The sequence below is a fragment of the Geotrypetes seraphini genome, chromosome 4 (genome assembly GCF_902459505.1).
Source record: "Geotrypetes seraphini chromosome 4, aGeoSer1.1, whole genome shotgun sequence".
NCBI classification, from domain to species: domain Eukaryota; kingdom Metazoa; phylum Chordata; class Amphibia; order Gymnophiona; family Dermophiidae; genus Geotrypetes; species Geotrypetes seraphini.
In genome coordinates, this window is record NC_047087.1 from 177,319,077 (window position 1) to 177,334,398 (window position 15,322).

At 42.4% G+C, this 15,322-nt stretch overlaps 1 protein-coding gene across 1 annotated transcript in view; it reads right to left on the bottom strand.

The window, feature by feature from the left end:
- Window positions 1-14,345, bottom strand: part of SETD6 (SET domain containing 6, protein lysine methyltransferase) — a 65,896-nt gene extending 51,551 nt beyond the window's left edge. The window contains exons 1-5 of the mRNA XM_033941970.1: window positions 14,113-14,345; window positions 11,214-11,324; window positions 5,750-5,894; window positions 2,925-3,066; window positions 2,098-2,292 (exon numbers count right to left, since the gene is read on the bottom strand). Of these exons, the coding sequence (XP_033797861.1) occupies window positions 2,098-2,292; window positions 2,925-3,066; window positions 5,750-5,894; window positions 11,214-11,324; window positions 14,113-14,139 (620 nt within the window). The 5' untranslated portion in view covers window positions 14,140-14,345. The remainder of the gene's footprint in view (window positions 1-2,097; window positions 2,293-2,924; window positions 3,067-5,749; window positions 5,895-11,213; window positions 11,325-14,112) is intronic.
- Window positions 14,346-15,322: the final 977 nt, after the last annotated feature.

Consider the following 15,322-nt stretch of genomic DNA (forward strand, 5'->3'; position numbering starts at 1 on the left):
CCCCACTTTTCATAGTTAACCACTCCAGCTAATAAAGCAACAGTGCTAACTTGATCGTATTTTGATTCAAGTAAGAAAGCATGCCACTGTTTTCTAAGCGACCTGAAGCTTCCTTAACAGTTTTACAGGTAATCTCACAAACAATGCATTAGAATAATCCAAAGAATGTATGACATTGTCTGAACCACTTGCTCTAAATAGATCTGCATTCAAAAAGGGTCATAATTTCCTAACCAGCTGCATCTTATATACAACTTGAGATATTTATTGAAGTCCAATCCCATGCTCTTCTAAAATCACATAAAACCTTCCAAAAGGCAATTTGTTGAAACACTACAAAACCATAGAACGGTTCTTTCCACCATGGCTGGTGCTAAAAACTGTACTACGGTTTTGTAAAAGGGAGGGGGTATATTCCTCACAGGTATCTGGAAACAAAGATTTTAAAACCCCAAAAATTTTTTCACATTGTTTTTCATGACCACAAATATCTCATTGTGAATACATATGGCACCTAGAGGGTTTATGATTAGGCCCAAGTCCCTGAAAGCACTAGTTGTGAGTATTCATTAAAATATGATCTTGCCAAACCACCCACATTTTGTAAAGCCACTGGAAACTTTTTTCTAAGACAAGCCACCCAAAAGGGCAGCTGCTGCAATATCAAATGACTTGATTTTGAAAATACAGGCCGCCTAGCTGAATCATCAAGCACCCAAAAGTGAGCAAATGCAAAAAAGAAAAAGGACAATGTAAAAGGTGGCTAAAATCTCTAACTAGGGACCTAAAGAGAAGAAAAGAAGCAAACATTTGAAGCAAAAACATTATTAAAATGTGAAAGAACAGGTATGATTTACCAGCTTCAAGGAAAATGAAGACTGAGAAGGTCCTGGGCCCAATCCTTTTCAACATATTTATAGGAGACATGACTCAGGGGCTTCAAGGTAAAATAGCATTGTTTGCCGACGATGCCAAATTATGTAACACTGTGAGTGACACCACAAGTAAAAATGATTTGTCCGACAGCATGACGCAGGACCTGCTTTTACTGGAACATTGGTCCACAACCTGGCAGCTGGGCTTCAATGCGAAAAAATGCAAGGTCATGCACCTTGGTAACAATAATCCGTGTAAGATATACACACTGAATGGTGAAACCTTGTCCAGGACTACAGCAGAGCGGGATTTGGGGGTGATCATTAGTGGAGACATGAAATCAGCCAATCAAGTGGAGAAGGCTTCATCTAAGGCTAGACAAATGCTGGGATGTATCCGTAGAGGCTTTGTTAGCCGGAAGCCAGAGGTCATAATGCTGTTGTACAGAAGCATGGTGAGACCTCATCTGGAGTACTGTGTGCAATTCTGGAGGCCGCACTACCGCAAGGATGTGCTGAGAGTTAAGTCGGTTCAGAGAATGGCCACCAGGATGATCCTGGGGCTCAAGGATCTCTCGTATGAAGACAGGCTGCACAAGTTGTGGCTATACTCTCTCGAGGAACGTAGGGAGAGGGGAGATATGATAGAGACATTTAAGTACATCACTGGCCGCATAGAGGTGGAAGACGACGTTTTCCTTCTAAAAGGACCCTCGTCCACAAGGGGATATCCGTTGAAAATCAGGGGGGGGGGGAAATTTCATGGGGATACCAGGAAGTACTTCTTCACTGAAAGAGTGGTGGACCATTGGAATGAGCTCCCGGAGCAGGTGATCGTAGCCAGCAGCATACAAGATTTTAAGAATAAATGGGATGCCCACATCGGATCCCTACGAGGGTAGCATAGAGGAGGACAGCTTGGGGACGAGTGATAGAGTGTAGTTTAGGGGAGGGTTGTTGGAGTGGGCAGACTTGATGGGCTATGGCCCTTTTCTGCCGTCATTTTCTATGTTTCTATGTCCTGCTTTACGAGGTGGAAAGTTGGATTCATGTGTGGTGGCACTTTTCAATGCTTTTAGAAGTTTTTATGATACCACCCAATTGTGAGAACTTGAGAAAAATTCTAACACCATCCCCTTCATCCCATCAAAGAATCAGCCCCACATAAGTCCAGGTTACTTTGCAGGCCTAATTTGTTATGTCTGACCCCCCCCCCCCTCACCTGTATGCCATGACAAATGCCACCAGCTTTTTATACAGTTCCAGAGTGTGTATCTTTGGGTCAAAGATGTTAGGGTGCAACCGCATGAATGGAAGTACAATAGCAGAGTATTCCAGATGTATGTTGGCAAGGTCTTTCTCTATTACTTCAGGCACACCAGTGCCCTGGAGTAGGCGCACTCGCTCATCTTTTGGCCTGCATTATTAGAAAAATAAAGAGATAACCATCACTGTCATGTGGAACTGAATAGAAAGCACAGATACACACAGAACACAACCCTCCAACACAGGACAACAAATATAAGTCACCATCAAATAGCACAGGAGAGCAGGCAGAGTCACTGAATCACCAAAAAACATTAGTGACTGCAGGTTTACCAGGTAAGGGAGATGTCTTAAACAACCTATGTGTAAACTTTATTATTAAAATGTCCCAACAAGGATCTGTGTTTTGGCATCGATAGATGCCTTCATCAGGGGATTCTCAGAGGTGATCACAGAGTTTTATAGATGCACGGGACGTAAGAGCACTTGTAGGCGATTGAACATTGAAACTGCTTTGCGGTTGTTCATTCACTTACAAACGCTTTTATGACCCGCACATCAATAAAATTCTGTGATCGCCTCTGAGCCCAATCCTTGTGATCACATCTGAGAGTCTCCTGATGAAGGCATCCAGCGATACCAAAACACAGATCTTTGTTGGGACATTGCAATAATAAAGTTTACACATAGGTTGTTTAAGACATCTCCCTTGCCTGTTTTGTGAGGGTCGTTTTGGTTGTTCTATTTCAAGGCAAGTACTCTCTGTTTGTCCTGCAGGTTTACCAGAACATGGGATGATCTGTAGCACCAAGGTCTGGCCAAAGTGAGAAGTAAGACCGCCAGCAGGAATCACCTTTTCTATATTCATGGAGTAGGGAAAGCAAGAGAGGCACCCAGCCAGAGTCGCTCTTCAGGGATGTCTGATCTGTGATGAAAGAAAATGACATTTGGCACTGCAAATGTGATTCTAACACCTACCAAGATCTTATAAGAAACAGTTTTCAGAACTATGACGATAGTGGCAAAATTTGCAGATAAACTCTTCCCAGTGGACTTTGAAACTTGCTAAAGAAAATGAATCTGCAGAGGTTTGCACCTGCTCTTCCTGTGGATACTTTTTCCTTCAAAAATAATGCATTTAGGGCATATTATTGCCTTTCACAATTTAGTATCACCTCTGATTCCACTTAATCTTTCCATCTCAACACACACATTACCTTTATTTGAATACACGATAGACATCTTTCAAACTATGTACCCAGATAAACTGCCTTTGAAAATACCTCTAGAGTATAATCTTACATGATGCCTATGTCAAAAGTTGAAGAAGGCATCTATGTTATCCTTATGCCTATGCGCCTTTACAAAACAGTTCCCATATTCAGCCCCGAAGCACATAAAGAGATAATATATTTACCCTAGTAAGCTCTTTTCCAGTAGATAGGTGAGACATTCTAGACCGCTGGGTTATTCCCCATACCTGCATGCTGCAGAAGGCATCCACTCCAGATTTTTCATTCTGCCTCTGGTGTATGTACTTCACTGTGCTGTTTAGCTCTCTCTAGAGGAGCACCTAATATACATGAAGGAACAGGCGAAACAAATTGTTCTGCTCAAAAGTAACCAAGTAGTACCATTAACCGTCAACACAGGCTTCAAAGGAGCTCAGAAACTACTCCCCAACAAATGGAACATATATACAAATTCGTCCCAGCCCTCAAGGATTGACAGACATTCAAAAATCAGCTTGAAGAAGCATAAACAGACTGAAAACTGTAAGCAGGCGCAGGAAGAACAGGGCAGGGAATCTAGAATGTCTCACCTATCTACTGGAAAAGAGCTTACCAGGGTAAGTACATAATCTCTTTTTCCAATGCAATAGGTGAGACATTCTAGGCAACTGGGAAATACAAAAGCAGTCCCCCCCAAAACAGCTAGGGTGGGCTTGCAGCGCTGTCCCTTAGGACCTGAAAACCGAGTCCTTTCTTGCAGTTACATCCACTCTGTAGAACTTGGCAAACTTGTGAAGAGAAGACCACGTTGCCGCCCTAAAAAATCTCTTCAGGACAGACAGATGTGGTTTGCCTCTCTCGGATTTTTCCGATGTTGACTCCTCCCCCCCAAAAAAACTTACATCATGATTAGTTCCTTTTCTTAATCAGAGAGCAATTAAAGAAAAAACAGTGCCTTTTGGAGGGCTCACTTGACTGCAATAAGCACATCATCTCCTCCGCCAGCCTCTCTCGCCTCTCACAGCACAGAGCTGAAGAAGACAGTGCAGGAAACGCAAGGGCCGAGCGCTTTGAAAACTGACACATCTTTCACGCAGGCCCGTGCCCCGCCCCCTCTCATTGCGACACGGAGCGGAAGAAGAACCTGCACGAAGCCCAGCCAGCGAGAGAGAGAGCTGCTCACGTACCAGATACCTTCAGCTACAGAATCTCTAGTTATTCGCGGTTTCAACAGTTAAAACGCTGGCTGTTACAAAAAACCACAAATAACACATAAATAGTTATTTGTGGTTTTTCCATAATTGCGCCTATGGTCCGCAAGCATCCCCCACGAATACGGAGGGAGACATATTTACTTTCAGTTCCATGTGTATGCACTTGAGACCCATCTGCTCTCTTGCTCCCTCTGGTGCATCTGGAGAAAACAACACCAGTTTCAGGATTTTCTGTTTTTCTCAAAGCTAGAATGTCTCTAACAGCCTCAACCAGCTCTGCCGCCTGCAGGACACTCCTAGCAGGCATACCCTGCATACCACACATGGTGCTGGAGAGGGGTGATAGAAAAAGAAATGTTGGGCATGGGGCTTGTGGGCAGGGATGAAAAATGCTGCACATGGTCCCGGGGATGAGAGAGGGATAAATGCTGGACCATGGTAGGAGGAACCAATGGACAGCAACAGAAGAATTTACAGAAGATGGGAAAGCGGAAAAAAGAAACTGGGACCAACTTGATGGAAAAATAAGTCTCCAGACAACAAAAGTAAAAAAATGGAATTTATTGACTACAATATATTAGCTTTGAAAAATGTATAAGTACTTGCTGACCCTTGCTGTAGCTGGTGGGGATCCCCAAGCATTGCCAGCAGAGGACCTCCTCTAGAGACATCCAGAACTCCCCTCTACTAAGCGCAGCAGTTGCTGGCAGCATACATGAGCCACTGAGGTGACAGCATCTGACTCAGGGACACTACTTCTGTCTGTCAAGCTTGGCAAAAGGGAGGCCCCCGGCCACCTGTAGAGGAAGTCCTCAGCTGACATAGCTTGGATGTCCTCATCAGATGAATATTTATATTTTACATTTACATTAGAGGCTCTGGTAGAAACCCATTTACAAAGTAAGTATTCTTCCCAATTAATACTTACAAATTAATAAAGTGTCTTTGTTTATTTGTAAATGGGTCTACCAGAGTCTTTAATTCAGTAGCATAATCAAATTAAATTACTACTTCTGAAGTTTATAGGGATGGGTGGGGATGAATTAAATTACTTGTGGGGACTGGTTTGACTTCTAGCAGGGACGGGTGATTTCTGTCCCATGCAACTCTCTAAACTACACGTAATTGTTCACTGTGGGTAATAGAAACATAGGTTCTGTACTTTTATTTATCAGCGAGCTGATGGATGTTGTATGCTGGGACAGAAGTGCCAATCTTGGGATGCTGAAAACAGTTTCTCCTGCTGCAAGCGTCTCTCGGGCCATCATGCCATAATTTGCTACTGTGCCCTTCGTAGTAATATACACCTAGGAAAAGATACAAACCATAATCACTAATCTATGCCAACAACTGCTGCAAAAATGATGAATTTATTTATTCTATTTTCTATACCGTTCTCCCAGGAAAACTCAGAGCAGTTTACTTGAATTTATTCAGGTAACCAAGCAGTTTTCCCTGTATGTCCTGGCTTACAATCTATCTAAAGTACCATGGGGCAATGGGGGGAATCAGTTGACTTGTCCAGGATCACAAGGAGCAGTGGGGCTTTGAACCCACAACCTCAGGGTGCCGAGGCTGTAGCTTTAACTATTGTGCCACACTCTCCCCTGCATTTTTATAGCACTTTAATAAGGACTGCAGTATGTTTACAAATTAGATCTGGGTACTCGGGGACAGGTAACTATCAATACAGAAATAAAAGTGGAATTATATACAGTGTTCTCCCCAGAAATTTTTTCCAGCTGAGTGGCATGAAAAAGTAGCCGGGTGGGGCGGAGAAATTTGGTAGTGGGGAAAATTAAATGTATACTATTTTTATTAGTTAATTATTATTATTTTCCAATGCTCGATATGACTTACTTTTTTAAGGTTTGACACTTGTGGCAGAATATTTTTACTAAATTTAAGAAGTATCCAAGTCTAGAAGTGAATAATTAGATATTCACCCTCTTTCAAATAGTATAGAGGTTTAAAAAAGGGAAATGCGTTAATGAAGTCATTAGGTTCAATCTAACCATTTATTTCTGCATGAATTTAAACAACTAAAAAAAAAGATAAATATAGCTCATCCAGTCATACAAGAAATGGCTGTACAACACCTCTAATAATGTTTTGATCACTAGGTTCCTTCCTGAGATCTCACTGAGGATATGAAATAGATGCTATCCCCACTTCCAGACCTCTTCCACATAATTTATGGAGAGGTGTTACTGAGCCTTGAAGGGCACCTGTGTGATTGATCTTTATCTGCTTCTTTTTTATTTTGCTATAGTGCAAAGTAAGAGCTAGGGCAAAACAGTATAGGTAAAGATGCAGGTAATAATTAGCAATGTATTAAAAATATTTTATTTTTATTTGCTTATAATGTCATTTGAAAGCTACTTGATGATAATACAACTTTAATTTAATTCTTTATAATGTGTGTCTGTGTGTTGGGGGGGTACAACACCTACGTCAACAGTAAAGTTAGAATAGAGTCATTAAATCCAGTGGTGTACCTAGTATATATGACAGCCAGTGCTAATCATTTTTTTTAACAACCCCCTCCTCTATATAAAAAAAGATATTTTTAGTAATAATCCATGAGTCACACAATAAGGGTGCATCTAGGAAAAGGCAGCATCTTAAACACTGCAGTGAGCACTAGAACACCAACACACGCATTGTAAAACTAAACAAACCAGATCCTACACAGTCAATTGATCCTGTAGTCGATGCTAACAGAAAGCCATGTCTTTTTCATACACACAGATCACAGATACACCCTCGCCCAATATGGAATAATCACAAACTAAAAATAGAAATATGTAGACTAAAGTTAAACTGAACCAAGAAACCAGACTCTACATACAATGCAACACCACAGAAACAGTGACACATGTCCCCTAATACTGTGCAAAATATAAAGACAGTAGATGTAAATTTGAAAAAAACTTCTACATAAGTCACCACTTTACAAATTAACAAATAGAAATAAAATAATGAGTAATATGAAAATACCATTTTATTGGACTAATCCATTTTTCAATTAGCTTTCAGAGGCCAAATCTTTCTTCAAGACAGTACAGTATACAGCTGTTATGGTATCCTGTCCTGACCTGAGGAAAGGGGTTTATTTCCTCCCAAAATTGCCTTATTTCCATTTCCTATTGATAAATTTTAATCAATACAGTTACAATACTACTTGATTCTACGTAAAGCAACAAAAATATTTTTTTCTACCTTTTGTCGTTTCTGCTTTAGTCATCTTCTCTTCACTCTCTTCTTTCTATTCAGCATTTGTCCTCGCTCCCTTCCATGCAACATGTCCTCTCTCTTTGCCCCTTCCACCCAGCCTCTACCCTCTCTCTACCCCTTCCATCTACTGTCCACCCTATCTCTGCCCCTTGCATCCACTGTCCACCCTTTCTGCCTTTTCCATCCAGTGTCTGCCCTCTCTCTGTTCCATATGGTATCTTCCCTCTTTCTATGTCCCTTCAATAAACTCTATATCCTGTGCCCTTTCTCTCCTTTGTACATGATTTATTTCAGCTTCAACCCCTCTCCATTTTTTGTCTCCACCCCTATGCTCTGGCATCTCTCTTCTCCTTTCCTTCCTTCCTTCCTTCCCACTCCACCCCATGGTCTGACATCTCTATCTCCTTCCCTTCTCCCCCCCCCCTCTCCAGTATCTGCGTCCTGTCTTTCCCCTTTGGTCTAGGCCTCTCTCTTTCTCTCCGTCTTTCTTCTGTGAGGAGATTATGTTGATCTTGAACACTGAATAATTCTTCCACATTCTCCATATCACTGTACTGTAGTCTGGTACAGCAGACTGCTTTGGCACTATTACATGGGTAATAGTAAATTCATTATGCATCAGCTTTCTACACAGAATGTCACAAGTCTCTATTTCTTGTGCTGTGCTTACATCTGCCAGCGTCAGAAACTTGTGAGACAGATCCCTTGGCAATACTACACTTCGGAGCCCTTTGACCATCTGGTTCTGTATGGTTGCAGGCTTTAAAGCTCTGTTTACTGGAGGAGACTGTCCAGCATACATAGTTGCATCACTCTTAAGGATCTGATCAGAGATTACATTAGACAAGGTGGTATTTTTAGGCATGGAAAAACAGGACATGTTCTCCTCAATCTGCTCAGATGCCTTCAAATGCCCTTTAATATTCGTCTGATCTCGGGCTAAATCTTACCTCCTGAGCTGATCTTCAAAGGAGAGCAGAGTGAGAGCCATATCGGCAGTGAGATCCGTTTTGGGCCGCATGTTGTGCAGGGCTTGACTAAGGCAAGTTGTAAGCTTCCTTCCATCACTGACCTATCTTCCATAAGTCAGCAACGGAAGGAAGCTTACAACTCGCTGCTCTTGCTTGCTTCGGGCCTTCCTCGTTGCCGGGTCCTGCCTACTTTCGGAAACAGAAAGTAGGCAGGATCCGGCAGCGAAGAAAGCCCGAAGCAAGCAAGAGCAAGTTGTAAGCTGACCTGTCTCCTATAGCGAACCCATGCTCCGGGGCGTATGCATGCCGACTTCCCTTCTCTTCCCCCCTCAGGACGTGACTTCCGGTTTCGGAGAGAAGCGGCATGCACATGTTAGAGCCCCGGAGCATGGGTTCAAGTCGCTTGCTGGCGTTAAAAACTTAAAAAAAAAAAAAGTCAGGCTCCTGCGATTCAGGCTGTGCCGAGTCAGCCCGGTAAATCTCCAAGCCGGTGAGAAGGGTTTTTTTTAAAAATGTTGAGCAGAAGGCGGCAGCAGCAGCAGGATTGCTATCGAGATTACAGCCGGGTGCTCATCTAAATTAGCTGGGCAGAGCGCCCGGCTGAAAGGCCCTGGGGAGAACACTGATATATATATATATATATATAAATATATATATATATATAAATATATATATATATATAAATATATATATATATATATATATATATGTGTGTGTGTGTGTGTGTGTGTGTGTGTGCGTGTCCCCTTGCATTTACATGCCCATCTTATAGAATACCACTCAGTTCGTGGTTAGCGCCTATGTGAAATTCCCTCTCCCCTCTTTTAGATAAGAAATATTCTTGGGTCTCTTTGCATGTATTGTTGTATGTCTGAGATCTCAGAACTCTGAAGGCCAGTCCAAACTTTCTTCTATCTTTCCTGTAGATACTGTACTTCAAGGTTGGTTTTGAGATACAGTATGTTTTACTTCCTTGTCCTGATGATCTATAAACTTTAACTTTTTTATCTAAAAATATATGTATTTATAAATTTATACTGCTTCTATATCTCACTATCCACAGTACTAGGTGATTTACAAAATAACACATAAAATAAAATCAGGATACAAAACAAAAAACATTAACAATTAAAACACGAGATCGAAAATCATAAATTCACTGCAACTGACACTCAATTCAAATGCATTTTTCAATAGAAGGCTTGTGGAAATAAGAAAGTCTTCAATTGCTCCTAGAATTGCAGATAGTTCTTTAAATTATATAAATTTTACAGGACTGCATTCTACAATTTAGCCCCTTCAACATTAAAAAAAATCCTTGATCTATATTCTTCTAATCAAATATGTTTAATTGAAGGAATATCCAATAAGAATTTTTCTGTTGGACAGTAAATTCTCAGATTTGTTGCAAACAAATGGGACTTTGTGATTTACCACCCCTACCCCCCCCCCTTTTATGAAGCCACTTGGTCTAAGTCAAAACGTATAAGTGCCGACTAGGCAACCTGCCTAAAGTTTTGGTTATACCTGCTGTACGCCTAAATCTACGCGGGCCCACCTCCCGCCCTTTCCCCTCCTCTAAAAATGTCTCTTTTCGCTCTATGCGTTTAGAGGCAGGAGAAAGGCCTAAGCTGGTTTTAGATACATCTAAAACCAGCTTTGGTTATGGGTACTTGCACAATCATGCTTTTTGATCTTCCAAGTACCCATTTAGGTTTTTTTATTATGAGCACCAAAGTGTGGACTGCTCAAGATTGAAAGTAATAATAATAATAATAATAACTTTATTCTTTTATACCGCCACAATCTTGCGACTTCTAGGCGGTTTACAATCAAGAGTGCTGGACATTCAGCGAAATACAATAAGTAGATATTCAGAGGAAATACAGCTTGCTTTGATAACTTTCTCCCACAGGAGCCACTTGGGAATATAACTGCTCAATATTCAATCAGCCAAACCCTGGCTGAATTATCTCTCAATATTCAGTGCTGGGCAGCTGCCAAGGAGTCACCCGCAGCAGTACCTGTGAGGTTCATTAAATGGATGAGTTCTCTTATTATGTGTGGAAACTGTGTACATTTTTATGAGAACTTTTCATGAATTCTTTCTGTGCCCCTTAGGCAGCCTTAGCGTTAGACATGTTATTTATTAATTCATTATTTCTGCTTAAGTCACAGGTTCACTTCTGTTGCATCACAGCTTGTATTTTTGCTGGATTTTAGGGAAGTCATTACAGATTAGGGCTGAGCAGCCAGAAATGGTTTCTTTCATGTCATTTCCAGCTTAATGACTGATCTACCCTATTCTGATAGTAAATATGTTATTTTCTTAAATCTGACATTTTAAAAATTATAAACCACATAGGTGGATTTTGATGCATAGTAAATCAAGTATAAATAAACTTGAAACTTCCTTACCTTTGTGTTGAGTTTCACTCCCATCATCTCACACCATTCTAAAAACTCTGACAGGGTCCTAGTATTGTCACCTGCAGCAAGGCCTTGTTGGTTTTCAAAATCACCTGTTAACTACAAAACAAGAAGCAGAATTCAGAGCATGCAGGGGATCCTATAACCTGATACAAATACTCCCTTTCATACTCTGATCACAACAGACTTAAGCAACATCTCTTCCCTTTCTACACCCTGATCAAAAAAAAAGAGACCCCTCTCTACACCTTGAACATAGGAGCTATACCAGCAGCTCTTCTTTGTCCTCAAGAAGGGGAGTGTGTGGCACAGTGGTTAGAGGTACAGCCTCAGCACCCTGAGTTTGTGGGTTCAAATCCCATGCTGCTCTTTGTGACCCTGGGCAAGTCACTTAATCCCCCATTGTTCCAGGTACATTAAGTAGAGTGTGAGCCTACTGGGACAGATAGGGGAAAAATGCTTGAATACCTGAATGTAAAACACTTAGGCTATAAGTGGTATATAAATACTAAAAAAATAAATAAAATACTGAATGAAACTGAAAGAAGCCAAGAGAAAGATACTTCAAGCAAAAGCAGAAGAGCAAATAGTGAGAAATGTAAACAAAAGGGTGACAAAATTTTTTTTAGGTATATTAGTGAAAGAAGGCAACAAATGGAATTGTGAGACTGAAAGAAGACATGAACCAATTTGTGGAGAGTGATGAGGAAAAAGCAAACTTGCTAAACAAATACTTCTGCTCTGTGTCCAGGGAAGAAAATCCTGGAGAAGGACTGTGATTGACAACTAAGGTTACACATGAAAATGGAGTGGATATTATACCATTCATGGAAGAAAGTGTTTATGAACAACTTGAAAAGTTTAAGGTGCATAAAACTATGGTAACAGACAGGATCCATCCCAGGGTATTGAGGGAGCTCAGATATGTTCTGGTGAATCCTCTTAAAGATTTGTTCCATGGGATTGAAGAAGAGCAAATGTGGTTCCTCTTCACAAAAGTGGTCACAGAGATGAAGTGGGAAACTACAGGCTCATAAGCCTCACTTCGGTTGTAGGAAAAGTAATGGAAGTAGTGCTAAAGGAAAGGATAGTGAACTTCCTAGAAGCCAATGGGTTACAAAATCTAAGACAACATGATTTTACTAAAGGTAAATCATGCCAAATGAATCTGATTGAATTCTTTGACTGGGCGGATGTGCGCTAAATGTAATTTCCTTACCCCCTCTTCTAAGAAACTAAGCTAGTAGTTTGTAGCACAGAGAGGAATATGAGAGTCGGGAGCAGCGCGGGCCATTCAGCACGGCTCATTGCACTAAAAACTGCTAGCACAGTTTCATAGAAGAGGGGGTTAGTTTTCAGTAAGGCCTTTGACTCAGTTCCTCAAAAACAAACAAACAAAAAAAAACCCAGGCTTAATTTAGAACCAAAGTAGCGAACTGGATTAGAAACGGGTTGACGGACAGATGCCAGAGGGTGGTGGTTAATGGAATTCACTCAGAGGAAGGAAAGGTGAGTAGCGGAGCGCCACAAAGATCAGTGCTGGGGCTGACTCTGTTCAATATATTTCTGAGCAACACTGCTGAAAGGTTAGAAGATAAGGTTTGCCTTTTACAGATGATACCAAGATTTGTAACAGAGTGGACACCCAGGAGGGAGTCAAAAAATGAAAAAGAATCTGCAAAGGTTAGAAGAATGGTCTACTATTTGGCAATTATTAATTAAATCCACAAATATGTGGAAGTCCACTTTATAAATATGCCTGTGCTCTTAAAAACTATTCCTTTTATTTCACAGGTTATCTTCAACTTATCAAAATAAATCATTAAAAAATGTGTTCAAGTGAAGTGCTCAGACCACCAACCTTTGTGCTCAATTTAAAACCAAGGATAAAGTAGTATATTAGTTGTGTTGATAAACATTTATAAACAAAGCCCTGCAAGCTGAAGATCTTTCTCTAGTTCGGCAGCCAGAACTTTGATTTATAAAATGACAATTGTACAGAATACTATTTCTTTTTATACTTTAATAAAATAAGTTCAGTATAAAACTATTTGAGGCTTGTGCAGATGGGATCAGATGGTTTGCGGGAATGGGGACCCAGCTCACGGGGACAAAATTTTTTCTCCATGTCATTCTCTAGTCAGGGCAGGGCAGGATTAACCAATAGGCCAAGTAGGCACGTGCCTAGTGCCCAAAATGGTCATGGGGGCCCAATGGAGGACATCAACATTGTTTTTTCCAAACGGCGATGGGCCCCTCCAGCATTGATCGGCTATGCGGGGCCCCCCCATCGACGGAAAGTAAGACAAGCAAGCAACGCAGGTAAGAAAGGCAACGGGAACAGTACTTGTGCAAGCGGTACTGCTTGCCCAAAGCTTCCCTCTGACGCAGCTTCCTGTTTCTGCCTGGGCGCATGGTGGGGTGGGGCTGGGGGCCCAGTGTACTTATGTGCCTAGGGGCCCTCGATTAATTAATCCTGCCCTGAGTCAGGGAATGGTTCTGCTGGACTCCATTTGCTCTTTGCTGTCGCCCTAGCTTTGCCTAATGGTTGGGCAACCCTTCCATAACCATCCCACCAGTCCCCACTCCCTTCAAACACACATCCCCAGTTATGATCCATCGCCCTGAATCCCATCCCCCTACAGCCATCAGCGGCACACCTCCCTCCCCAAAATATCCATTAAGGTCCATATACACAATCTCCCTCCTAGAGATCCTCGACTCCTAGCTGCACCCACTCCCTTTCCATCCTGGTTTCACATTATTGATCTTTTACTATAGCACCGCTAGCAGCGGCCAACACTTGTCAGTTAACAGCCCTCCTCCGTTTCCCTTTTCTGGCTCGATTTAGGGGGGGGAGGAGCAAGGGGCGGAGTCTTCGCGCTACCTTCAGCCGCTTTGCTTCGGATTCCATGTTGCGGTATAGGCGATGAAAAGTGAACCCCCTTCGCTCCCTTAACCCTCAAGCCTGTTTCACTACCTTTCCCCCCCCTCCCCCCGCCACATCACTCCGGAATAGACATGTCGCTCGTTTCTGTATACATGACCGCAGATGCAGTCTCCATCCCTTTCCTTGCTCAGCAGCCTTCCCCTGTCGTGGTTTGTTTCCGGGTCAGCAAAGCCCGCCCTCCCTCCTTTAGTGAAAGGGGCGGGGTAGCGAATACAGCGGTGAGCAAGGCCTGACTCGTTAAACCGGCAGAGCTCGTGACGTTACAGGTCCGCCTCCCCCCGCCCCTTGCTGTCCGGAAAACTAGTACTTAATCGGATTTGCGTGGGTGCTTGTAGTGAATTTGGGCAGCGGCAGCCTAAGACAACCTGGTCTGGACTCTGGAATTGATTCTTTGTGCACTAGGATGGTGGGAGGATGCAGGAGTCTGAAGTCAGCATCGGGTCTTCTTAGCACCGCCAGGCTGTCCCGTCCACTGCTGCTATTTATCCTTTCTATGTAGTGTTAGTGGACCTACCATTCTGTACATAAGTGTTTCCCAACTTCTTCAAGTCAAGTACCCAGTATTTATGACAGAGACCCAGAAGCACTAAAAATGGTTGCTAAAACAATGGTGGGTCGCTGTGTAGACCGATCCCTTGTCTGATTTTAAAAAGGTGAACGATGCTCAACCAACTTTTAATGCAAATTAGTTTTCTGGAGGTTGGCTTTTTCCCACCCCACCAGTAGCAGGAAAAGCGACTTTTACACATGCACAGAGCTGGCAGGGAAAGCGCTGAAACAACCTCTTGCCGCTCAGTTGTTCAGGGCAGGTAAACTTTTTTTAATGGGCACAGATGTATGTGTGTTACACACACAATACCTGTTCCCATTTTTAAAAAAGTTGTACCCCCCCCCTCCCCTTATGGTGACAACCTACAAAAAAATAAGAGCGACAGGAGGGATACATTGCTCACTCCTGCCTTGGCAACCCTGCTGTTGTAGTGCATCTGGGCCACCTAGACCAGCCCCCTCCCACCCCACCAATAAGTACCTAAAAGAAGACTGGTGGGCTGGGGGGGGAGTCAGCTCAAGCACACATTCCTCCTCCAATTGTGGTACAAATCCGGCAAGAGGGATGCCCACTCCCTCTGGCCAGCAGGCCGCCTTC